Source organism: Scatophagus argus, chromosome 13, assembly GCF_020382885.2.
Source record: "Scatophagus argus isolate fScaArg1 chromosome 13, fScaArg1.pri, whole genome shotgun sequence".
In the NCBI taxonomy this organism is placed as follows: Eukaryota; Metazoa; Chordata; class Actinopteri; family Scatophagidae; genus Scatophagus; species Scatophagus argus.
Window position 1 is genome coordinate 15,314,224 of NC_058505.1, and position 27,226 is coordinate 15,341,449.

At 41.4% G+C, this 27,226-nt stretch overlaps 1 protein-coding gene across 2 annotated transcripts; it reads right to left on the reverse strand.

Moving 5' to 3' along the window:
- Positions 1 to 1,658: 1,658 nt before the first annotated feature.
- On the reverse strand, positions 1,659 to 26,911 carry gng12a (guanine nucleotide binding protein (G protein), gamma 12a). 2 transcript variants are annotated; one of them, XM_046408239.1, is made up of 3 exons: positions 26,534 to 26,911; positions 4,040 to 4,148; positions 1,659 to 3,911 (listed from the first exon to the last, which is right to left on the reverse strand). In XM_046408239.1, exons 2-3 carry the CDS (start codon positions 4,130 to 4,132, stop codon positions 3,786 to 3,788), a joined length of 219 nt encoding a protein of 72 aa, XP_046264195.1. In that variant the 5' UTR covers positions 4,133 to 4,148; positions 26,534 to 26,911; the 3' UTR covers positions 1,659 to 3,785. The 2 variants fall into 2 exon arrangements, with proteins under 2 accessions (XP_046264195.1, XP_046264196.1); XM_046408240.1 differs by having other exon boundaries at positions 26,791 to 26,904.
- Positions 26,912 to 27,226: the final 315 nt, after the last annotated feature.

The following is a 27,226-nucleotide window of genomic DNA, read 5'->3' on the forward strand; positions in this document are numbered from 1 at the left end:
GTCAGGTTAAGATAACAATGTTGCAGAATAAAGGGAAAATCCAGCATAAGACGGAACCTATATTTCTGTTATATTGTTAGACAAAACCATGATTTCATTTCATCAAATGATTTGGTCCATTAATTTATTGTTTAGGATATTCCACCTCACTCAGGTCGATTTAAATGCAGTCTTCAATCAGAGTTCAATCAGTGAAATGTTGATATTCACTCATTAAATTCTCGAATCAAATCTGGTTGGCATCACAGAAATCTAATACAAATTCCACAGAGATTGTGATCCATTTATGGGAGCTAGTGAAGGAAATAAAAATACTCATTATGCAGATGCCCTCATTCAGAGTGTTAAACCAAAGGAGCAGCATACAAAGCTTTTATGTTTTATGTGAGACATTGCAGGACAAATTACAAATGATAACTCTCATTAGCGTTGACATTATATCCCAGCACAGCTTTGCACAACTCTAAACTGCACTAACCTGCAATAAAAAGTGCAATATTTGCCTGTGAAATGCGGGCCAGAATTATAAAGTAGCATGAATGGGAAATACTCCTGTAAAGTACAAGTAGCTTAAAGCTGTAGTTAAGCACAATACTTGAGTACATAGTTACTTTACACCACTGGTTATGCGTGGATAATTTAAATAAGATTCTGGGAGTCTTTGGGCTCGAACGTCTCAGAGGAAATGAGGTGAAACTGCAGTCTGCTCCGTCAGTCCACACCCTCCACCCTCCAGTCCTCCCTCCCTCTCTCCCCCACATCAGCACATTCCAACACACTGACACTGTAACTGCCAGGACAGATTTTCACAGCGAGGCACATGGTCAGTGAGCCGGCCTGCCAGCCACTGGCCACATGCCCCCCCTGATGATTCTCACATTGCTGCACAATGGCAAACTGGGATTACTGCAGGGGTTGAGCTCTGGTGGGGCACACGCTTCCCAGGCAGTCTGTGTCATATTCATGCGTAACAGGAATACCTCCTAATAGCTAAAAAGTCTCCTGATTCAGTTCACTGTGTGGGCTATCTTTGGCATTCATCGAAGGCGTTCTTCAGTCTACACAGCGCCAATGCGGCCAGCTTTTCCTGCAGCGGCATTAATGTTTGAAGGAACACAGAACAATGTGTGACAAATGCAATGCGTATTCATACTGTGGACGGTCCATAACAATAAATAATAGGTGACAATGTGTGAGAAAGTGTCAGAGCAGTCATATCCAAGTCAGTATTTTTGCAGCTGCTGAAATAGGTGACAATGAGTATTATTCTGGTGTGATCTTTCCATTGTACATGGGAGAAAATTAAACAAGCCGTTTATCTACCAGCTGGCCAGAAACAAGGTCAGAGAGACCCATGTGGCCACCAACGGAGAATAAAAACAGACTCTCAGGCTAAGCAGACATATTCCCAAAATAGTTACTCTACCCTCAAGAAGCAGGAAATAAGGGTTTGGTACTTTCTATATTTAGCCTTTTTGTGTTCTCCGGTTTCTGACAGCCACAGAGAGAGGCCCAAGGTCTCTCCTGTCCTGAGTGAGGTATAAATAAACTACTAATGAGAGGAAATGGCCCCAGATACACCGTGGGCAGATCTCTCTGGGGTTAAGGATAGCTAAAACGTGGGTGTCAAGACAGCAGTGGTCACGACAAGCTCAAAATCTTCCAACTGTGCCGCACAACACATATTTATTGAGATATTAGTGCAGTATTGTACTGCAGGAATGCTTCACTTTATTAATCTTTGTTAGGTTCTTCATACAAAGGTTGGTCATTAAAGACATTTATCAAAATGCAGATTCTGTTAAATTTATCCATCAATGGTACAAGAAGTCCGTTACGGAGTTGCCGAACGGACAGAAATCATGACATGGCAGTGGTAATCTGAACCTTTTCTTTCAGAGGCATACAGGAATGATTTTATTGCAAGTAAGAAAAATTGATTGTTAGAGACAATCACTTTAAAAAAACAAACAAACAAACAAACAACAACAACAAAACAACAATTGGATAATAACACAAGATCTTGCTGATTTGAAGACCTGAACGTACCCTTTGGAGAAGGCAACAATACCAAAACTGCTGAAAAGCGAAGAGCACCAGGTAAGTGAAACACGATTTAACATGTTCTGCTAGTGACATGTAGACAAAAACAGATGGCACAATACTGTTACAAATCACTTTCATCCCACAGATAAAAACATGTGATAGAAACATTTTTTTATGTACTCCCATTAAGAGTTCTTCTTGTTACAAGGCAAACATAGGTAAGGCTTTAGAGTGAAAGAAATATTTAATTTATGCTATCTATTCAATTTTTTTTTGTTAAATTTTACAATAGCAGATATGTCTCCCCAGAGAATCACAACATGAAGGACATGTTAGACTGAAGATTAAAGACCCCCACCGACACAACTGTTTAGTTTAAACTGAAAAACGCGAACACATTTGAGAGCGGGAGAGTGGTTTTTATCATTGATGCACACCACCATTTGTACCTGTACCTACAACACTTGTGCCAGAAACACTTTAAGCCAACAAATGATGTGCACATTTGCTCAACTAAGACACTTGTTGTGATAAGCAAAGAGGCGTGGCTCACAGTGTTGCGTAATGTTCGGTGACGCGCTCCATGCCGTCAGTATATAATAATAGCGTACCACAGTAAATTTTCTGAAGGAAATGGCTAAAAATAGTCTCATTCAGACACATATTCAGATGTTCTAAACTCCTGTTTAACTTGTTTGGCTTGGTCCCAGGGTCTTCTTTACACAGTGCTGCATACAGCTTACACTTTCAATAAAAAAAGAAAAAGAAAATTTCTGAACTGCATTAATGTATCAAAGTATTTCCACTTCATTAACTCTGTGTTTTACATTTACAGCTGACAAATTTCCAAAAAGCATCACAGCACTGGGGGCATATTATCCCAATGGCTTCAATCTGAGCAAAGATGATCTTGGATTAAAGATGTTTATATAGAACTTATCTCGACATTACAGTTCATTAAATCTGCTTGAGACAACACTGTATCATGGTAATCGTACCTGCTAATACCAGACAGGAAAACAATGTGTTAAATGGCATGTGGATTGTCGTGGACCAGTCAGAGCTGCTGCAGCTGTGATGGGATGCAGAATACTTTTGAGGATGTGGATTTCACAGCAGATACAGTGACATGTCAACCCGATCAAAGATACATCATAGTAACATTTGAGCAGAAGCGAACACTTGGATTAAGTGAACAGCTAAAAATCTGTACAATACTGGTAGGAATTATATGAAGCCACATGATAAGAGCCATTGTTATGCATCTGAGAATTAATATGGTTTTAAAGGACTGGAGGAAAACCTTGGCTGCATGAATCCACTTAAGGCAAACCAGGCAGACAATAACAGTCAGAGCCTGATGGATAGGAGACTGTTGACATAGGAAGGACCAAATCCATCACTGTGTCAATGCTGTTACAATATTCAGACAATAATATTATCGAATGTTAGTTATTATTTAAGCAACAATATATACCTGATGCCATACCAACTCATGCAGCCAAAGTCTTGTTAGTGGTCAGAGCTCAAACTGAACAGTGTCCCAGCCAGGGTCACAAATCGCTGTCTTTGAAAAAACAAATAAAAAATGGTATTTGAATTGCTGATTACTGTTAACAGAACAGGTGAACACATGGTAATGATACGATCACAGTCCACCCCTTCCTCCTCCCGACAAAAAGAATACAGCAACATTAATAAGCCAAAAAAAACCACATGTAAAGACTAAATGGCATCCACTACAATATAGTGCAGGGTTTTTTGTCCTTGAAGGGATTGTCTGAAGCGGGGATACCCATAAGGAGAGGGTCGTTTCTGGCGTTTTCACTGCAGTAGTTCATAAGGTCTGCAGAGGCCTTGGATACCTACAGAAGTGACAAAATGAAGACAAAAGGGGGAATTCAGTGGCATAACTTAAACAAGCTGATGGTTTATGGTTACAGAAATGAGAAGTGACGATGACGATGAATTATGAATTATGGTTGCATTATACCTTTATCCGCTCAATGCTCGCCTCTATTCTCAGCTGCTGCACCGTCCGTCGGGCATGGGCGATATTATTGGAACTGTGAGCCTTCGAAGACATCCTGGGCAAATTAACACTGTAACGGAGAATGACAAAGAAAAGGCTGAGAATGCCAGAGGAAATTGTGATTTTTTTTCTCTGGAGAACAGGTAAAACATGGATGTAGGGCTATTAAAATGGGGTAAAAATATTACGCTTGGGTCTAATGTAGGAAAAGGTTGTTTCAGATTACAGAAGAAACTTAGTTGTGATGATAACAGCTGCTTGGCTGTGTATCAAATAAAGTCAACAGAATGTATAAGCAGAAAATACAGGTGCAAGGCCAGTCTGCGCACGGGCGAGTGTCATTAATAATAAGTTGAGAAATGATTTAACTACAGGAACTGCAGAGGAGTGTGTTGTCAACTATACAGCTGTTGGTTTAATAAGGATCGGTGACTCCTCTTCCTTTGCAGGGTTGTTTTAAAACTGACATCACCAACAAGCTCTTTCCATCGCCGAGCTGAGGTGCTCCCATGCACTTGCAAATTCTTTTTGCAAGTTCTTTGTGCAAACACCCAGTGAGAAACCAGTAAACCATTACCAGTGCACTGTGAGTTTTCAGTTTTTTTTTTCCTTTGGTTTCAAGACTCGTTTCTGCAAGCTATTTGACAGTGCAGAGCCCCACCGTGGAACAATAGTGCTATTTGTTTCAGTGTGTACACTGTGAGCTCGGCTGATAGGTGCCGAAATACAACAATGGCTGAAAATCTGCAAAACACCACGGAATATCTACAGTTAAATAAAAGCTACAAAATGTAAAGATTTCAGTACTGAAAAGTTTATGTGACTGAGGAGCTGATGTGTGGGAGTGAAGCGTCTGAGCGCCGCAGTGGGTCAGAGTTGCGATTCCACTTCCTGCTAATCATTGACAGACTGGCTGGGAACAAGTCTGGACACATCCTACAGTCCATGTGGGAGCTCTGGCTCCAGTGTCTCTCCCCTGCGCTCTCACTTCCTCTTATTGCCATTCGCCTGTTCTTCTCATAAAACACACACACATTTCCTTTTTCTTTTTCTTTTTTTTTCAATCACACACGCCCTCTTGTGACATGCTTTGCTTTCACCAAAACCTTTCTCAGTAGGGAAGAGGAAGCTTTATAGTTTCTCAGAAATTTATTGTGTAAATCACAAGAAAAGTTTCTTTAGTCTCAAGGTTTGTTTTGCTTTAAAAAAAAAAAAATGAAAGAGAGCTGAAGGTGTCTGCCACATGCCTTCAGTCAATTAAATGCTTATTTTGGTTCACCTGCACATTGTCACAATGTTCCTCATTTTTTAAAGATGTTTACCTTTAACATGTTCATGCATAAATGCTCCAAACGCTTCATTCGGGTGTACAGTGTTTTGTAGTCAGTCATAGGAGCCGTAAATAAAAGGATAACATGAGAAGGTGCAGTAAATGCAGCAGCTGAAAGTAGCCAACATTTGTAGCAAACCAATTGGACTCCATGTTTGTTTTGTTCAACCCTGCGTGCACCCCGTTCACCCTGCAGGGTGTAGTCCCTCCAGACAGCTTCTGATGCTGTAGCTGCTCTTCAATTGTTTCAGGAACAAAGAGGCAGGGAGGAGTAAAGACAAAAAAAGGAAATTTGAAGGGAAGGAAAATCTCCATTTTTTCAGACTTCTGCTAGGGACTGCCTGATTAAAGAGTTTCATTTCCATCTAATCACTCCAACGGAAACACAACCAGAGATGACTCAAAGGGCTAAAATCTTTCTGATAACATGAAAGCGAGACATGAAAGGGACATGCATTACAATGCAAAGAAAACTATTTTCCAAAGGAAACATTCTCAACTTAGTCATAAAGGCCAGGCACCACAGGTGAAAAGCACAAGAAAAAAAAATCCTTTGATCCATGCAGGATGAGTGACAGCATTTATTTCAATAGCGGGGAGGTCTTTAGACAGAACTAATGCAGGCTAATCGCTGTATGTTTGTTTCTTCTACAAGTTGCCTTAGAATTTTACATACTTTTTTCAAGTACAATCATGCTTCAGACAGTGCATACAGCCTTCATTTCAAGCGCTGTGAAGCCAGGCTGACCACATTCTCATTTCTCTGCAAAGAAGCAATATAACTTTTTACAGCCAGCATCAAAGTCTACAGGAGTTGTGTTTCAGACTCTGAAGATTTCTGCTGCTATCACTTCAAGTAATCATTTCAGTGACAAGGTCAGTCATTTGTAACAATAATGAACTCTCTGACTGCTGGGCTGACGGGAAATCAGCATAACAAATCATTTGTTCCAATCTCTCAAATGGAGCACAGGGTTAGTCAGCTGCTTCCTTGAGCTCCAACTCAGACACTTTTTTGAGCAATGCACTGCTGTCAGGTAAGCAAAAAAAGTGGATGTCCTGGCACTACCAACCAAACCAGATTGTGTGGTTTATAAATTGTGCTACCTGCAAACACCATACAGAAGCTGCTGACAGCCTTCATGCGGCAGGGCTGCAATGACAAATATGCTTGGAAATCTCCTTCCTCTTCAAACCCATCCATCCATCCATGCTTAAAACCAAATTTAACGCTGCTATCTCAGCTGACTTAAACGTAGAAGAGAGCTGCAAAGAAATCCAGAGCAGAGTAATCACGTGAGTGAGAACCTGGAAAGAAGCACTCCACTCTGCAATGCCAAAGTGCCCTTGAGCAAAACAAAACCAATGAGCTATTGGTGGACTACAGTGCTTCAAATATGGACATTGCTGCAAGGAAACTAAAAAAGGTGGACACTTCACACATTAATTGAACCTGACAGCAGAGATCTATGAAGTCAGCACAGCTTCAAGATGGACATTAGTGTCACCAATTCAGTTTCTGACCAAATGTGAAATAAGGTCAAAGCCTGACCTTCTGTTGCTGAGCTATGGTGCTGAATAATGGACAGAAGTCATTATGATGACCACTGGACAGTTATCAGGTTCATGAGTATGGGGACGGACAGATGGATGGAGGGACTAACCTTATGCCTCCGGCCACGGCTGCAGATGCTTAATAAAACTGTAACAATGAAAATGGAAAAGAACTTTATAAGAAACCCATAAATGTGCTTTTCACATGTGACTTACCTGAGGTTAGATTTGTATGAACACATGTAAGTGTATAATGTCATGTTCTGGACAGGAAGATTTTGCTCTGTTGGTCCCCCCCCCCCATTTTTTTTCCCACTGATGACGTTCGAATCAAATTAAGAGGGTGCTGTTTTGTTCAAATTAAATGTGCAGGCTGATTAACAAGCTTTACCGTGTTGCTTTGTTGTAGAGAAATTAATCAATTTTTCAAAGACTTGTCTTAAAGCACTTCTTCACCAATAACCTTTTCACAGTACAGGTTGACAATTTGGCCATCTCACCTTTCCATCTGTCACGTGATAGGGTGTGACATGCTGGAGGTACAAAGAGTCATCCACTGTCTACTATTCTTTCCCACTAAAATATGAGTTAATCCAACATGCTGAATAAAATGATGCATGTAAATCCCACTGGCATTCAGAAGTGATTTTTGCAGGCACACCATCCAGACTGAGTCACCTCAGTGGGACTGTGCAGTCCCTGTGAAGTGAAGCCAGCTGCTACAAGCAGCAGCAGTATGACTGAAACTCTATAGCAGGGCACTGATGTGTGTGTGCCTGACTGCGTGGCATTAAGCACTAGCATGAACATACAGTGCATGAGCAATGCAAAAAAGTTACCTCCAAGGATCAGAAAAAGACCACCCCCTTCACAGCCCACCCTATCACAATACACACACACACAGTGAGCAGCCAGGACCACCTACTGCACAGAGCAGCCCCTTCTGCTCTGCTCTACCTTACACACACACACACACACAAATCCACCCGCACACATGTGATTCATTAGTACGGTGTTCAAAGTGCCGCGAACAGGGAACCATTATGACTCAGTGCCATTAACAGCAACACTCAGAGATGAAAAACTGTGTGTGTGTGTCTCACACTGCTACTATACTGCAGCTCAGACCCAAAGAAAACTCTTAAATTCGCTGTTGACGACATCCATTAAAGGCTGAAAGAAGAGTCAGTGCTGTCGACTGTACAGTATGTGTGGTCTGAGGCTTTTCACACTGGAGCAGCTTTTGTAATAAACACTGCTGGAAATAAACTGCTTTAGGGCTTAAATACTGCCGGCTGCTCTTCAGACTAGATGTGAGGTGATGAGAGGTAGGCAAGGCCTTCCCCAAAATGACAACTCAGTCATTTTCTACCCTCTGTATTGTGGTTTGTAGAGCTATAAAACACGCTAAGTTAGCACCTATAGTTCACCGTTAAATCATAATAGACATTGTAAAGTATTTTACTGCAAATGTTAACAGCTGGTTTCATTAACTTCAATAACTTGGAGAAAATGTATATTAAGGCTGAAATTATACTTCTATGACGATGCTCTTAGATGTCAGACCTTCACAGAGAGGGACATGATGAGTAACTGTGGATGCGGAGGAACCCATTAAGTATGCGCACATCAAAATCTCAAAAACATGTCATGGGAGCCTGCGTGTTGAGCATGCTGATTGGTTGATCTAACACCTGTTGGGACAAAGATTTGAAACAGATAAGAAACAACACAAACAGTACACTCAAAATTTGTACAGACATGCAAATCTCCGACTTCAGACATCCCCCCACTTTTCATCCATAACGAATACCTGTAATACCAAACACGTTCTCACGGGCCTCAGCTGAACTTTGTTCTTAAAACAAACTCACAATGGTAAATTCAACATTATACCTACTTAACATCAAGATGTCCGTACTGTCATTGTGAGGATGTTAGCATGCTGATGTTAGCATTTAGCTCAAAGCATCAACACTGTTTGTAACTGCTGCCTCACACAGCTGTTAGCATGGCTGTAGATTGTTAGTCTTGCTCCTGAAACAACGCTGGTCATGAACATGAACGTTCTGCAGATATGAATGAATGTGCACAAAAGCTTTACTTTCTTATCTGCTAAAAATCCAAATCAGAGTTGAAACTTTATTACCAGTAACACTTTTGGTGATCAGGTTAAAAGCTCCATGAAAAATCTCCTGCCTGGCGTCTGTCTGACTTTATGTTACCAGCTGAGAAGTGAAGAACAGTGAGTTGTGGAAAGGCGATATTTGAGTCTAGACAGATGTCTGCTGCTTTGAACAAAAGAGAGTTCAAAGACTTGGGCCCCAGCCATGAGCCAGTATATTGGTTGTTATCCTTTGTGTGTGTGCGCACGTACACACATACACACACATATTTCTCTCATGCAGAGTCCCTCCCCATGCACACACTCTCTCTGCAAGCAGGAGTTTCCGAAGCTAAAAGTAGCTTCTCATACTCTCCTGGTGCCAGTCAGCATTTTTCCAGCTGAATGAAAAACCGTCTCTTGCTAGACCTAAAACATGATCCCACAATGCAGTTTGTTGCTGACAAAGATCAGATCAGATCGCTGTGCGGTCCCCCTCACACACAGGCCTGTTCTCACTCGGTTGCCATGTTTATCAGACTCAGTCATACTCAGTCATCAGTCCTGCTGCTGAGTTAAGTGGGACTGTGTTTATGAGCCAGAGGGGGAGAGAAAGGGTGAGGCAGGGTGGAGATGGTGAGGGCTCACACCCATTTGTTCTGTGAGAACCACCAGAGTGACATCATTACTTTCCCACCAGAAAGAGGTTAAAAGGCCCTGCTTTCTCTGGCAGCCACTGTCATGCAGCTGACACAGAAAACATCATGTTCATGTTGTTTACCAGGATAAACAGAAATCATAGAGAGTAGAGGACCCTAAAGATGGGATATCACAAGTCTTCTGCACCACAGACTCCAGGAAATGGCCTTAAAAGCCTTTGGCACCTTATTCTCTGACACAGCTCTAATCTCTCCAATTATGTTTGCACAAAAAAGGTACAGTTTAAAGTGCACCAAGAAAGATTATAATTTAATCAATTAGTCAGTCAACAGAAAGTTAGGAACAGCAACTATTTCGGTTATTAATCATTTAAGTGAACTAATTTAGCAAAAATGTTGAGAGAAGCACAAAACCAGATTGTGAGCTTCAAGGGGAACTATGACGAGACATAGAGCTGCAGCACCACCCCAGTGCTGCAGGTATGGCCAGTGAGATAAGTAAAGCTGAGAGGACGCCGCCCAGGCCATTGGCTCTACACTCAGTGCAAAGGGAATACTAGGAAATTCAGGGCTCTCTATGCCAGTCTGCAAGCTTGTTTGATTGTGACTGGCTGAAGCATAACCGTTAGTCCTGTGTAAGCAGATATTTCCAGGAAAAGCTCCAGGATTGTGCAAAGGTCAACGGAAAGTTGTCTAGCTTGAACATGTGTTGCTACAAATAACACAACTCTGTGTTTTGTCTGTATCACCATGAAAACGTTTCAGCTAAACTCCCATACAGTAGCTGCTCAGAACCTGACAGCACAATCCTGTAAATTCTGTGACTTGACAGGATGAAAAAAACAAAAAACAAAAAAAACAATCCAGCATACTGTAAGACATTCACACAGTGTCTAGACAGAAGACTAGACTGGACTCATTTCTGCAGGATTTCTAAATCCTAAATTCATGTGCAATTACTTGAGGCTCGTTCCTGTCTAAAGAAACCATGAATGATTCCTTGTTTCAAGCGCAGACTAGATGGCTGACAAGTTATGCTGCAGGAATTACAAGTCAACCCAGTTTATTATGAACTCAATTCAAAAACACTTAGCCTAAAAACAAAATGCTGGGCATGTTAAGTTAGATAAGGTAAGCATATCTATGAGAGGGCAAGATAATCAGTGTCCTTAAACACGATGATGTTGAGAACAGGATTGTGTGAACATAAGTGACTGCACATACAGTGGCTGTCACTGAAGAGGAGCAGCATGTGTGCCAGGGTCTCTCACATAATGACAGATAACAGCGATAACAGAGGGGACAAGTAACACCCTGGTATGTAAGGATTAAGCAGAAGCGAGAATTCACAGGGTGAAATCAGACAATCTCTAGCCGTGCAACCTCTTATTAGTCTCCACTCCATGCAGAGCACAATTCACACACTCATCTACTTGACTAATTTAGACTTACAGTGCAGTAATAGTGCAACAGAGAGATTCATTGTGCTTCATAAAAAATGGTCCTTTTATCCTCTTCCATACGCGGACAGTCACTTGGTTTTGCAAAGGAATTATGGGTAGGTTTTCACACCGTTAACACAACAGCCAGAATTCTGCCCTTGACTTATTTCACCTCTCTCTACAGACAAGAGTCAGGTGGTAACACACGGCTCCCCGACTGCTGATTAGCTCATTTTAAGCTCGCAGGGTCAGCCATCCTGTTAGCCTACCGTTGAGAGTACAAATAATCAGGTGTGTAATCCTGAAAGTGGGTGCAGTGTGTCTTAAATGTTATGGGGGATGTTGTGTAAGTGTAGTGTAGGCTAGTGAAGATCTAATGGATGCCTGTAGCGGGTGAAGTGGGGGAGTTGATTTGGGAACCGGTGTGTAACCAGGAGCTTTGTTTTCAAAAGTACGACATGCAAGGCTTCCACTTAGAACTGAAGGTTCTAAGTATAAAAAAATAAGGTTGTCACGATGCCAGAATTTTAAATCTCAATACAGCACCAGTAAAAAAAACATACTTGATATGTGTTTCTAAACCAGGGCAAAAAGCAAAAAAAGGCGGAGGCACACAAAATGGCATATTTTTATAAATCATTCTTATTATTTCATTTATAGCTTAATTGCTTCCTGTACTATAAAATGTAGATCACAAATGTGATAGAGAAGAAATATTGATACTTTGACACTTTTGTCAACCTTAGTGTAAAAGATTCAACCATTCCTTTCTTCCAAAACCATTGCTAGATAGATGGGGACTCATGTACAACCATCCATCCATCCATTTTCTATACCGCTTATCCGTCAGGGTCGCGGGGGAGCTGGAGCCTATCCCAGCTGACTACGGGCGAGAGGCGGGGTGCACCCTGGACTGGTCGCCAGACTCATGTACATTTAACAGCTAAATTCATTTGGTTCGATTTAAGTGCTGACCGTGTACCCATAAACGTCTCACAATTAAACAATGCATTACATTATATTGACAAACCAAGTATAAATGACAGAGAGAATATTGAGCTGGGACTTTCACACAAAAATGGGCAAGAGGAATCCAGCTAAAATGGATTGATAACTGGGCATTTTAAGTAATTTCCGTATTCCATTACTTACATATTAAATAATCCACTCCTTGAGTACTCATGCCTGTCCCTACTAAAAATAACAAGGGACAAATTCTTATTTCTGGCGTAAAAAAATGGCAAGAGAGTAGATAAAGAGAATATTTAAGAGGGACAAAGAAAGACAGAGAACGAGAACAAAGGGTGACAACAAAAACATGACTTGTTGCTCCTTTCCACTGATGTAGCTGTCAACCGAGCTCCCTGCATTCCTTCCACAGGAAGGTCCAGAGGTGATGAGCCAAACATGCAAGAGGATTTGTTGATGCTCAACAAGTGATCAGACACAACTGCTGGCTTTACACACAGGATGCCAAATGTCTGGGAGTGACACAAAAAAACAGACAAAGAGGTCAGCCAGTGATATCATTAGCAGCTAGAGAATGCACTATAAATAGCCAACAGGTCTGTGTTGTTGCTGGCTGCAGGGCTGGGCTCCACTAAAAACTGCTCAAAGTGTAGTTAAGAATTAGGAGCTGATTGCCAGCTGGGTAACAAGGTTTCTGTAGTTTCCACTGAGGTGCCTATGAGCCTCTGGTTCCCCAGTAATGGGCCATTATCAAGCCCAGAGTAGCCCAAAACAAACAAAGGCCTATAGCAGATAATGCCGTTCAGACGTCACTGCAGACGCACAGAGAGTGACATACAGGAGACACGGGCGACCTAGGCGGAGAGGCTGCCAGGCAGCTTCTCTCTGCTTGGAAAACAAACAGCATTGTTGTCAAAAAAAAAAAAAACTGCACAAAAGAAAGCTTAGTGCAAGCTGAGTGGAGTTTGCTGGAAATGGATGGCAAGGAAGGGATGAATGAATGCTGCGGCAGAGGGTTGCAGAGGAAGATGTGTGCTTGTGGCCGAGACCGAGAGAAAGATAAGAGTTTGTGTGTATGAGGGAGAGGGAGAGGGAGAGTTCAGCTGGAGAAAACAAGCTGCGCAGCTGTGTGTATGTTGCATTTGGTCACATGCCAAAAATCTGCTGCTGGCGACAAGAACGCCATAAAACTTAAAGCTATTGTGAATGCTTTGCCTTTCGTCTCAGTCTCACTTGCCTCTGAAAGCTACTATTCACGACAAAGGCAGGGACATACTACACAATGGATCTCCATCTCTCACCCAGCACTGGCCTGCCTGTATGGAACAATAAACAAAGGTATTCAGTCTTTCCACCCTCCACCCCTAAGCTGGTTCGACCACATGTATGTTACTGCTGCAGGGAAAGTGGAATAGAGAAGGCCAAAGGTTTTCAGTGTTGTTGGTTGGCCATCAGTGCTCCACCTCCATGCTGGAGCAGTAGTAGTGAGGGTTAAAAAACAGCATGCATGGATGGAATAATTGACAACGGTTCAGACGTCACAAAGCTCATAAGAAAACAATGTAAAGGTCATAAAGGAGTTTGTTTTACAAGTAAAGAGGAAATGGGATTAGTCAGATGCTAATATAAATGGTCAAGGGGTGTGCGTGCATCTGTGAGACAAAGATTGCTTATGTTTGAGAGTGTGTCAGAAGGTGCAAAGTCCACTTTGCAAGTGGATGTTTGCATGTGTGTTGCACGATTTTTATGGACACGGACATTATTGTTTAAGTGACCAAGTTGTACAGTCTTTGTCTACTGAATGCAATCGATACAACAAATTTTCTTTTTCCCAAACAGAGCACGGACAGCTAACAGAAAAGAGACACAAAGCTTTGGAGCCTCTTTGACTCATCGCGTGACAGACTCACACTATTACAAAGCATGGCAGGATATGCCCTTAAAATGGATTTAGAATTCTAAGTCAAGTGATTGCACCATAGATTAGAGCCTACGTGGAGCCTCGGCAGCTGACGTGTGCCTCTTCAGAAATCTAAATACATGTCGGGCCTACATTGGCTACAGAGATACCATCTGGAAACCACAAGAACTGTGATTGGTCAGCTTGGTCTGCTTGTGATTTCTATGACAGGTTTCAATTGCCATTGTAGACTTTGGAGAATGAAGGCAACATTAAGCATGTAGAAGGAATCTTCTCCTTTTCAGCAAGTGTAGATAACACAGAAGGTAAATACAGCAATTGTAGGTAGTTCTCCCCCACTGAGCGATGGGACAAAAAAAAATCCTATTGTTGCTTCTATATTACAAATACACTGACAAGATATGTACTTTAAAGACAAAAGTACTGGGTCACCTGACCATTACACTACACCATTACAATAGGGACTTTAATGACATTGCATTCTAAATACACGTCTTTATGGACTTTGCTTTGTGCACTGGGACACAGTCATGCTGGATAGAAAAAGGTCTTCCCCAAACTGTTGCCACAAAGTTGGAAGCACTGCATTGTCCAAAACGTCTTGGTATGCTGAAGCATTAAGTTTTGCCTTCACTGGAAGCAAGGAGCTGAGCTCAATCCCTGAAAAACAGCCCCATCCCAAATTGTCTATATAGTGCAAGTCAGATGTTTACTATTGCAACAACAGCGGCCACTTTTACATGCAAATAAAGTGTGATGGAAAATGCCTCTAGATTTCAGCGCTCATGTCTCCCGTTGCAAAAAACATCAGTCAGTTTTGGCACTGCCTCATTAAATCCGTGGATATTTGAGAAGCTAGACTTGCTCTCATGTGTCAGTCTGAGGGTTAAACTTGTCTACAAAAATTTACTTGAGTCCATGACAGATCAGAGTTGAAAAGGCCAAACGGGACAGTGTAGGTATCATTTTCTTTCCTGCGCCTGAGCAGTTCCCATTTCTTGAAAGCAATTTCTGTACCAAACTTAGATAAGATACAAGGAGTGCAGTACAGGGCGTATGAGGGAGGTGAAGCATAAAATTTGTTTACACTGAAGCAACAATAAAAATAAATCTGACACTTAGGACAGTAAAACTCCTCTCTAGCTGTAGTACTGCATGGCCTCTCAAAGGTCAGAATTTGTTTCATTCACTGACAAGACACATGACGCTGTGAAGAAGCAACTATGAGACACCTGAGAATTCCTTCAGCCAGCAGTATACACCATGTGGTAACTTCAGGAGTGATGAATGGCAAGTCACGTGGTCTCATAGTGCCTTTATCTACAGCACTGACTGCTAGCAGTCCAGGACCAAATGATCTACACTATCTTCAAGAACGAAGGGACATTTCTGAACAAACAAGCACAGGAATGGTAGGCATGAGATTACTGCATGTGACTGCTCGAGGCAAGGTGCATGAGGAGTAACACATGCGTAAGAAGCTGGCAGAGATGACCATCACTAGAGGGAAGTAAATGGTGCTGATGACTAATGTCTTTAGTTGTAGTTAGAAAAACAGAACAGTAATTATAAGCAAATTTAGGGCATTATTGGAAATAAGATGTGCAAACATGAAAGTATCATTAGAATTAATATCCAGTTTCCAAACAGATTAGCCCAATCAGGTCATGGCAACATTATCACATTATACTCACCAAGTATTTATTGTGCTATAGTTTCCGATGCCAGGTGACTGATTTTATGAACACTTTATGGCAGAGCTTTATGACAGAGTTGAAGGCCTTGGTCAGGAAGCAAGGGTCAGGACAAAAGGTCATGAGCGGAGAGAATGAGACTTAAATTATGAAAACAAGAAGGCTAATTAAATTCATTTCTAAAACAAAATTTCATTGCGTTGTCTTATGTGGGGTCATCGACATTTGTTCAAGAGTCAGAAAGCAGACAGTGTGGGGCTCAGGCTTAAAAAAATACATTTATTTAGGCATAATTCTCTCTTCTATGATAGATAAGCTTAGCGATTCCCTGCCAACGCTACAGTTACCTCCAGTAGTCCATCCAGTGAGCTGTCAGCTACAGAGCACGTCCAGCCAGGGAGCTGGATGGTTTGATAGTGGGTCCACACAGCAGAGACGATGGAGTCTGAGAATAATCTGATTCTGCAGAATGGGCGAACTATGAATTACAAACTTTTTGGCTCCTTGCCAGGGGTGTAGTACATGCTGTTCCAGTGGGTCTCACATCTTGCTGGGGCCTTGACAATTTAACAGAGTATGGGTAGCAGTCCGCTCCATTTTTGTCATCATCGCACATCCTAAAATGTCTCCAAACCACCGGCACTCCTCCTCCTCCTCCTTCGCATACCTGCTCAGTTCAGGTCTTGTTTCCGGTATGAACAACAAATGTGGTAATCACATTATTGTTGGCAGATTCTTTTTATGGCAAATTCACTTTGAAACTGAAGTTTCACATAGCTGCTAATTAGTATAACACAAAGTACACCTGCAGGTGATACGAATGTCGTTACTTTTCTAGGTAATCATAAACCCATTTATGATTTTTGAATTTTTTTTTTAATATTGACGTAGCACCTCTTTAAGAAGGGACATGTGTGAAATGACAAACGCGAAGTATTTCATCACTGCATAAAACACCAACAAAATCCCCCAAAATAGGAGGAAGCAACCATAATGTCATTCATGATGTTGCGTGATGGGTCACTCTGTGTGACACCAGCTCACAGAACTAATGGTCATATTACTTACAGTCAAAAGTACTTTTGGTTTTGTTTTTCATCTGCAGATTTACAGAAACGGAGGATGCAGGGAGGGAAAGTGAAGATCAACTGAAATTTCCAGAATTCATGTTGCATAATTTAAAAATGTCCTAGTGCTCTGGTGCATTTCTAAGAAAGCACAAAATTAATGTAATTAAATAATTAAGTAACTTCATTCTGGTTACAAGACATTTAAGACAGCAAGGCTTGGAATTAGAAATGACTAGCGCTCTATGGCAAGGTCTTTTACTTTTGGGGGGCTTCAAGGCAATAATATACTATGAGGGTACTGAGACACTAAGGTTTCCTTTAGTGCATATGATAAGTGAAATGCACTAAGTTTCACTTTGACAAACAACAACCATAAATGGTTCCAACACATCATAATTAACATCTTTAACATCAAAACATCAAACTACTATTAACTATAAGTAACCTGTGTATGTTTCTTCTGATGACAAAATTTACATCATGCAAACCCTAGCCCTTAGACAGCAGACAAAAAAAACAGTCTTAGATATCAAACATACTTACTTCGCCATGCACATGCATATACTTTTTAAAATGAATATGAAGTTATTTATATGAGTTTTTCTCCGTCTCTCTCTCTCTCTCTGTATAAATATAAATATATAGAACACACTCACACACACATACACACACACCATGCCACAGAGTGTTAGTTAAGATCCATCAATAATGGAGTCAGAGAGTTAGTTAGACGCATTGAGTTACAAACAGTCACGCTGACTTACAAACCCCCACTCCTACACACACACACACACACACACACACACACAAAGGGATCTGAGTTACTATTAATCAGAAACCACATGAATGACTGCTCCTCCCTCCAGCCACTGCGACTCTGTTCATCTACCAGTTTCAAAGCCATGTCGGGTGGAGGAAGAGGCTCACACTGCGGGTCACACTAAGGCCACTTCCTCTGCAGCCCACCCCGAATCACTACAAAAATTATGTTTGCCTCCTCCTCATCCTTCTGTCGTCTTCCTTGACTTCCTCTTGGTGCTCTGTTCATTTCTCAGGACAAGTAGGTCACTGAGTCCACCTGTCTCATTCATGCATGTCGTTTTTTTTTTTTTTTTTATTCCAACAGGGACTGTGGACACTTCAGACTGTTCTGGAGTTTATGTCCACAGTCTCTGCAGAAGATAGAACATAACAGTCAACAGACAATAATACACAGATGTTGCTTGTGCCACAAGGTCACAAGTCAAAGTAGAAAATCTTAAACATATAGAGCATGTGTGTACACAGAGATATAATCCTTTTTTCCACAGGCACCAGTATGAAATGTCTGACCTGCAGATTCTGAGGCTTGATTGCTACTGCCGAGAAAAAAAAATGTTCCACATAATCAGGTAACTGTCTAGTTCTCCAATAGGGGAGGGGACATTGCCTATTTGTTACAGTTCTTACAGGTAACTGCACAAGGAGCCACTGTACGAGAACCATTCCTGGACAAAATGTGAGGCCTTGTTTCACTGTGCACCAAGACGGTGAAAATGACGCTATAAATCATAGACAAACAAAGCCTTTGAGCTCTTTAAATGTGAGCCAATTTGAAAGAGCATGAATGAGGCACCTGAGGAGACACTGAGACTGTGGACAAGAAGACAAGCGGTGATTGTGCATCTTTCTGACACCTGTTTCTGCTCGTTTTAGACAGAGACACTTACTGTGGAGGGAACACAAAAACCTTGGGGCCCAGGGTCGGACAAAAAGAGGGTGTGGTCTCGCCTGTCAAGATACCAACATGTGTGAACACAGACTCAAGTAGATGTGGACCACTATACCACAGGTGTTGAGCTCCTCTACAGAGTCCTGACCAGGCCTCAGCGAGGATGCACACACATTGGCCTTTGTTTGGGGTGCCAGCAAACTTCCCCACAGACTGATAAAGGGAGCTAAAGGAATGAAAGAATCCATCAAAGTGACACTGTTTCTGCCCCCCCCCACACACACACACACTGATTCCACTATAAGGGTTATGAATGATTCATTTGTTACTGGTGGCTTTAAGATGAGATGCATGCTTAAGCTGCATCTTAAACTTTCCTCCAGTTAGTTTCAAAGCACATGCTGCTGAAACAAGTGTCACTGAACACATCGAGCGACAAAGGAAGTCGGACAAATTCCTTCCATACCTGTCTGGCAGGAAGTGTGTGTATGCTGGCTGAAGTCTTCCCTCTGAAAGGATATGCCCATATTTGGGCTACAGCCTTATGAAATGTCAGAGGAAATAACTTAAGTGAACAGAGTTTGTGTCCTCACAAAAAGGTGTGTCTTCCTGTGAGTGGGAGTGCTTAAAAGTACATCATCCAGGCCAGCCAGACAGAAGGAATAGCTTTACATAACATCCAGGCTTTATTTATTCTGAAATATATGCATTGGGAAAAGTATACAAACAAGATGCATTCTGTCAAAAAACATAAGTGGTCATTTGCAAGAAAAAAAAAACAATAATTTGAGATTTTTTTTGTTGTGTTTTGTGAAAATGATTTTATAAAAGTAAAAGCTTCAGTCTATAACTGTGAATGTTTTAATGCTGCATCAACCAAAAGATCGCATGCTTGTTATTATTATTATTATCATCAGAGGCATCACTGTTAGTATGGTAACCACAGGTGAACCTCACGCTCTCTGCCCTGAGCGTAGATTGTAGAGAGGTTGCTTGTGTTGGTTACTATAGAGTCCTTCCAGTCAATAATCCAGGAAGTAACATGATCTAGAGGGGTGCACACACACTATCTGAACTAACTGACAGGACAAATAACTGAAAATGACTCACGTCACAGGTGCAACACACACACACACAATATGGGAGGAAATGGACTCACACACGTTATATCTCTCTCTGATGAGATTAAACAGAAACAACTAAGTGCAGTGGATAAGTTTAATAAAGGCGGATGGGTTTGAACCACCTGTTAGTGCCAAGGTGACAGATGGTGTATGTGTGTGTTTGTGTGTGTGCGTTAACAATTGAGGGACAGATAAAGGGTTAATTGTCATTAGAGGGATGATGGGTGACACAGGAACGCTGGCTTTCAGCGCAGCACCTTGTGGGCACTGGGACTAATGTACACACTTTCACTTAGATTCACATCCAAAGGTGAAAACACAACAAAGCAGGTTTTTGCCTTTGATAAAGCAAGACTACTGAACGTTTTGCAAGCAGCAAGCGACTAGAGGGAGGCAGGATGCAGGTGGAGGGCACCACCATGTGGTTGACAGGAGGTACTGCACATTTTATTTTTGTCTGTTATTTAAATCATTATTTAACCTCAAGTAGCCTGAAACTGAAGTGGTTTGTTTCTGAGATAATTTCTCTGTCTGTCACTCATACTGTGGTGCTATAACAGTATTTAAAGTCATTTTGAGGTTACTACTTTTCATAAGTAACAAACTTCAAAGTTTCATGCCAAATATATATTGAAAATGAATCACAGAGAGCACTAGTGTTTTCCTTCCTCCTCCTCAAGGGGATTATTTCAAATTATGTCAAGCACTTCAGAAATACACACACGGCCCTCACTTAAGAACCCACAAAATGTGCATTAAGGCCTGCTCTTCTTGGAAAGAGACACTATTTATTTGTTCCCGCACATTGTGGATGTGAGGACATGATTCCAAACTTTACAAACTGCTGTGACATTACCCATGAGGAGGAAGCACAGCAGCAGACCACAAGACAAGAGATGTCTCCTGCTGATCTCTCTTGGGACAATCAAAAGTTTTCCACACTGGTGTTTTTGTTCTTGAGAAGTTGACAAAATTGCCTGTTCTGATTAGGTAGACAAATAAAGTCTATTTCATATTGATTCTAACCTGCTGGTTTGCAGCAGGTCTCCCCACTCACAAAGTAAAGCTGAACGGCAGGTGGATGTCACAGAGACGTCCCTGTGTGTGACCGTTTGAAGATGACAATAAGCCTTAAAAACACACTCTGTTGTCACCACTCATCTATAAATAACATTTTCTCCGCGTCCTTCTCACTCATTTACACATTTTCCTTACACATAATTCTCCTGCTGATCCACAGCCCTTATGAACAGAAACACACAATATCAAGCCAATCTGTAATACTACTGCAATGTGATGTAAAGTGTATTCATACACATAGATAAATTAAAGCATGTTAACATTTTCCCTGATGCATTGCAAAAAGTTAATTGATTGTTAAAACTGTTGTTAATTTTCTGTTGAATGAAATGTTAACCATTTGGCTGGAAAATAGACAGTTTTGACAATTTGCTTCCAAACTGATCAGACCTGAAAACACTGGAGTGTTTTGCTGTTTACGAACTAATGTAGCAAGATTCAGTCTTGGGTTTGAAGCAACCGGTTTGAAGACGATGTTTCTTCCAAAAATATGGACTAATCCTTTTTATTGTTGATGGCCGAGTCACACATCTGATAACATTACAGCACATAAACATTATAACATCCTAATTCATATATAAAATAGATAATTACATGTTTGTATTGTGTGTGTGAGAAACAAAGTCGCAGGTCTTGCTTCATTTCACTGTTTTATTTTTATTTTTTCCAGACCTATGAATGTTCAGCGATTCAGATAGCGAAATGAAATAGCAACTGAGGCCAAATTACAGACTCTCCCTGTCGCTGCCTGTGAAGCCCGTCCTGAATGTCTACGAGCACTCAGCTTCTCGGCTCATTTACTAACCTTGACAGTTTGAGGGTCAGTTGTAAATCTAACCTCAGATCAGTGTCTACAAGGAACGTCAACCTTGGACAAAGTTTACACTCTAAATACACATATCTTATCTGCTTCCTTCTCTGCGTCCAATCAGATGTGAGGATGAACAGCGGCGTAAAACTGAGGCCTCCTGAACAGAAAATGTCAGTGTGTGTTTCCCATATGGGTTTGTAATTATGAGGTAAATTTTAATGTATTAAGCTTAACTTAATGTATTAAGTCTAACTAAATAATTCTTGACAAGCATCTACAATTAAATATGTTTTGTGAAGACACTGCTACACACTTAAGCTGTTTTATGCAGTATTATACAGGTCACTTAAATCATTCAATCTGGTATCTCGTTATGATATAATGTATAATATGTAAGATGTATAATAAGTAATATCACCAGGCAGCTAAGGAAAAAATCTACGTCACCTTAAAAATGAAATCCACCTGCTAAAAGTAGAGGGTGAAAAACAGACTCAAGGTGGCGTCCTTGAGTTGTCTTGTTAACCCACTCCCATCATGATCTGCTGTTTTGCAACTTTAAAGAGGCATTTTGGCCTTCTGCATTAGCTCCTAACATGCTATTACAGGTCTCTGGGCTTAATAGGCGACAGCAAGTCACAACATACTACAGGCTGCCATGGGTTATTGCTTAAATGTCCTTCTTTTCCCCAAAGGTCAGTGAACAACATCACAACCTCAATTGGTCTTTCTTGTTTTATGTCATCAAAAAAGGAACATAAACCCTTGATCATGACAAACTGCAGAATTTAAACAATCCTTGGATGATTAAATCTTCAATTCAACTATCACTTAAATCATTAATAAAACTAGTAAACATTCATTAGCTCTCAAAGGTGAGGATTTGCTGCTTTTCTTTTCTGTCTGTAGTATATTATATAGCAAAATATTTTTAAAGCTTTGAGCTGGTGGTTTAGACAAAGAAAGCAATTTTAAAAATGTAAATTTGAGCTACTTGAAAAGGACAGATTACCTAATAGCAGTTACGGCAGTACTAGCTATTTCCTCGAGACTCCATTGATTTGAGAATTGGCATCATGAAAACTGAATGGCACAGGAGCTTTTAGATGAGCCCTGTAGCCATGAAGAGGAAGTTGTGGTTTATAGTATTTTATGGTTTCTCCACTGCTGTGGATTTTAGGTGCTTCTTGTTGGGGTGGAGACGCCAGTATCTACCTTTCCGTCAGTCACTTGTCTCCTCTGACAAAGACTCACCAGCTTTACTGTCAGCTCTGCACAATGGAGACACAGTGTTACAGCTTCAGGGCAAAGGCAGAAAGAGAAACACAGAGCCATGGCAATGAATCAGAATCTAAAAATCTTGACATGTTTACTGGAATTAGGGGAAATTAGGTCTGTTACAGTACCTTTTCTACCTATCTCAGATGGTTTCTATGACAACACTTCCTGTTTGGCTTGGTGAGTGTGTACATCTGGGTTTGATGTCGACCTGATTAGTACATGAGCACTAAGGGTGCCTTACTTCCTCGACACAGAACTGACTAAATCTACCATCTATCCTTATTCTGGTGCTGTAACAAATCGTCTCTAACTAATAAGGTACTTAATAAGACACTAGCTTGGAAAATGTTTCTGTTTTAAAGTGGATTTGTTACTGAGTTGGTCTATTTTGAAGCAATAAAATAAGAACCCAGGAACGTATGGTATTTCATGAAAGCAAGTCATTCTACTGCCAAACCAATACGTGGGTGTGGCTGTACATCCACACTGTCACCACCACTCCTCTCAGTACATCTGCTCCTGGGCAGGGTGGAATTCAAGCAAACCACTGTAGGCTAGGCCTTGTGATTCCAAACACAGAGAATGCAGTGCGTTTGTTTGCACACGTGCACACACACGTGCACACACACCGACACACACACACACACACCACAAAACACCAATTCCAGCAAGCCTTAAGGGCTACAGTACATCTTACTCTTTTTATGAACTACTGAGATGTATAGATTTGTTATATATACTGAAAAAGTAAACACACAGGATTCAGTCTGGAAATGAAATGTCTGATAAATCAAGGTTCTTAATCACATTGGTACAAACATCACAGAAAAAACCCAACAGTGCGACGATGCGCCCCGATCACTGACTATTCAATAGAATTAGAACCAGAGAATTAGAGGGACGGCTCATAATGTCAGATTTATGTTGGTGGATCTTACTGTGATCTACCAAACATTTCTCCTCTAATCTGTAATGTGCTTCACATATCTTCTGATCATACAGTAAGTGACTGAAAACAAAATGCTGCCAGTATTAGATGTTTTCTTTAGGTGTTTAAGAAAGCTGCCGTACATCTGCTCGTGTTTAGATTATGTTCAACATTAGAGAACTTTGGTTTCTTTTGTAAATGAACAAAAACATGCTTAGAAATGGGCTGCAAGTACTAATTATTTTCATCATCTATAATTATGTTGACTATTTTATCAATTTATCTATTAATTGTTTTCTCTATAAACTGTCAGAAATAATGAAATCATCTGCTCCCCAGAGCTTAATTACAGAATTACAGAACTCTGATTTACCTACAGTTCAAATCCAAAGATATTCAGTTTACTATGATGAAAAACAGAAAAAAGATTGATACTTGAGAAGCTGAAAGCTGAGAATATTTGGCATGTATTGGTGAAGAATTACTGAAATAAATCAATTGAGATGTGCACATTTCTGACATTCTGTGTGAGAAAACTGTGAAAGCGTATCCAATGTTATCTACTTTATCATCACATGTGACAGCAAATGTTACTAGAGTGAGAAATCAAAATTAAAATAATGACCGATTAACTGATTAACAATGTGACTACTTGACTAATTGCTACAGCTCTGAACAGATTCAAACCACACTCAGTAATTACAAAATTAACTTGCATGTCAGAAGCCGAGAAAAAAATAGTTTGAATGTAATCTTTGCTGAGATAGAAACTGAACTCTGTGTGTGTGTGTGTGTGTGTGTGTGCGTGTTCACATGTCGAGAAATGATGTGAATCACCCAGCCCGGTAAGGAAGTAGTAAGATCACTCAAAAGACAGTGGAGCAAGCACGCACAGGCACGAACACACACCAACTCCTACTTCAACAAACTGTGCAGTGAAAGACCTGCGGGGAATCCACAGACAGCACTATGAGGAAACAGATCCTGGCTCAGGAGAGGCTCAGACGGTGGCCACTGCTGCGTCTTCCTCCTCAGCCAAACTGGCTTCTTGTCAAAAAGTCGCGGACGGAGCTGCCGATCGAGTCGGGCTGCATTCTGTGTGAGAAGAAATGTGCTTCCAGAGCAGCCTGTTGGCCGATAAAGTATTACAGCACTGGTTACAGCTGTGTGTGCCACATCCCACATGATCCCAACAGTTCATCCATTGTTCCACAAGTAAAACTCATACGGAGACAGAGGAAGGAGATTAAAATCAATCCTCTCCTCAACCTTCAAACTGTACAGGGAGTTCCCTAACCTTATCCTTTTTTGTTTTTTTATCCAATCCTTGCATCAAGCAAGACAATGTCCCCTGTCTCTTGACCACCACTCCCCTTCCTCCTCTTACTTATCAATTTACATGCATCACACGACATGTTAAACCCTGCCAGCAATCCGAGCAAACCGACTCACACTCAACTCCAAATGCAGCCCATGCCACATAAGCTGACAAAGAGAGGTAATGAGTTTAAAGAATGAGTCTTTCGTGACAAAGGTCACTAATTTTTAACCTCTTTTATCCATTTTCAATTTCCAATTTCACCGATTCAATGACAGTAAAGACTTCTGATTCTTACCTAGTGTCAATAAGCATTATTTGAAGAACTGGACCGGTCTATCCATTCAAATAAGGAAGGGAAATGAAAAAATTCTTGTGAATGCACAGATAAAGTGAGTGCAGGAGGTGCTAGTGTTTGATCCAAGCAATTGCAGCAGACGGCCTTATGACCAGACCTGACAATATTAGACAAGGCAGCCGTTCATGGACGTCACCATCTTCATTTCTAACACAACAGCACATGAGGCTGCACATATTCCTGCCAGTGATACCAGTGTTGACCAGTACCAACAAAGATGTTGCTGCACATGCTCATATCTGTTTCCCATGGCCAGTGCCTGTCATAGAGCTGTTCACTCATTCGCAATGAAAACTTCATGCGCCTTACACCGAGCCAAACCCCTGTCATCAACACGAAGGCAGGAAGTGTGTGATCCTCAGCCTCCAGTGTGTGTTGTGACCCACTCATGTTGATGGGCGTTGAGAGGAGGCTTTGATGGCGGTGAATGGGGTACTAATGAGTTGGCGTTATCAATGGCCAGTCTGTATTCTGTCCTCCTAATGGCCAGGGGACATCAACAGAGCTGCTGATGCTCCATGTAAACATCCCAGCCACTTCCCTGTGTGGGGGCCTCCACTTCAACCATCTCACCGGGTCCATAATCTCATTGGTTCATGTTGGACTGCCCATGCAATGCTGCAAGCGATTACCCATTGCATAATCAACAAATGTGAGGGAAGTGGCTGGTTTATATGTCTATAAAAGTGCTATTCTGTACTGGAATAATCTGTTTGCCTTCCAAAATAAGTCATTATGTGGCAAACACGGTAGGTGGGGCCTGTGAGGAGTAATCAAGGCAGGAGGCCCAGACGGCACTGTGCTGAGTAAACCTTGAGCTCAAGCAATCACCTGTTGATTACTATATTCATAAACCAATGAACCTCATACGTATGTGTGTGGTCACTAGAGTCACAGATAAGGAGCACGAAACGCTGTTAGGTCTAAATTGGCTGTGGTGCCACCTAAGTGTTGCATAAACGGATGAAGACTGTGAAAGCTGGCAGCAATGACAGTAAATATGCCTCCTAGTAGAACAGAATGAAACCAACTGTTGATTCAGGTAAAAGCTCGTTATGGCCGCTGTTAATGTGACAGTTTATCGACATATGCCAGTCTTACCTGGCCGGGGTAATGTACAGTCAGGTCTAGCCGTGTCTCCTTTCACTGAAGCCAAACTGTATCCGTCAACAGACTGGGAGGAGACCTTTCCCTCTGCTGTGTCGCTCACGGCGCAATGTCACAACTACACTAACGTGTTTACACCATAGACTGTGGAAAACCAGCTACGTGGACCTCACTGGAGACTTCAAAGCTGCCGATTCGCACTGCTTTCACTTTCCGCTGACGGTTGGTGTTAATATTAAATTATCGCTTACTTTTTTCCCCTCCCAGTACGACCAGTCTCCCCCCTCTCCTTTCCGTTTTCCTCCGCCGCTTCGACGCTTCGCGACGAGAACAGCCGAATTTAGTCGGTAGGCGAGAGGCGGACCAAACGAAACGCTGGCGGATGTTCACTAGCGTCAAGCTAACTGCTTTTCAAAGGCTACTTCCGAAAGAGATTTTCAAAATAACACCATCGTGTTTCTAAAACTTCGTACAAGCCAAAATAGGGAGATGGTCTACCGCAAAGAGTCCACTTTTCACTTATTGAACAAAAGTAAAAGTGCAAAATTAGGAAGAATTCACCCTGCAGCTGTTTTTCATGTACATGAGCCTGGAACACATGAATGCAATAAAGTTCATTAAAGATAATTTTGTTTGCATTTTGAGGTGAAACTGCGACAAGGCAGGGGTAAAACGCTGAAATGAGGT

Bases quoted from the DNA above. Each gene is read 5' to 3' on its own strand.
- gng12a (XM_046408239.1), bottom strand. From the start codon at position 4,132: ATGTCTTCGAAGGCTCACAGTTCCAATAATATCGCCCATGCCCGACGG. The intron at 3,912-4,039 runs GTATAATGCAAC...TCACTTCTGTAG, and splicing joins CGAGCATTGAGCGGATAAAG to GTATCCAAGGCCTCTGCAGA.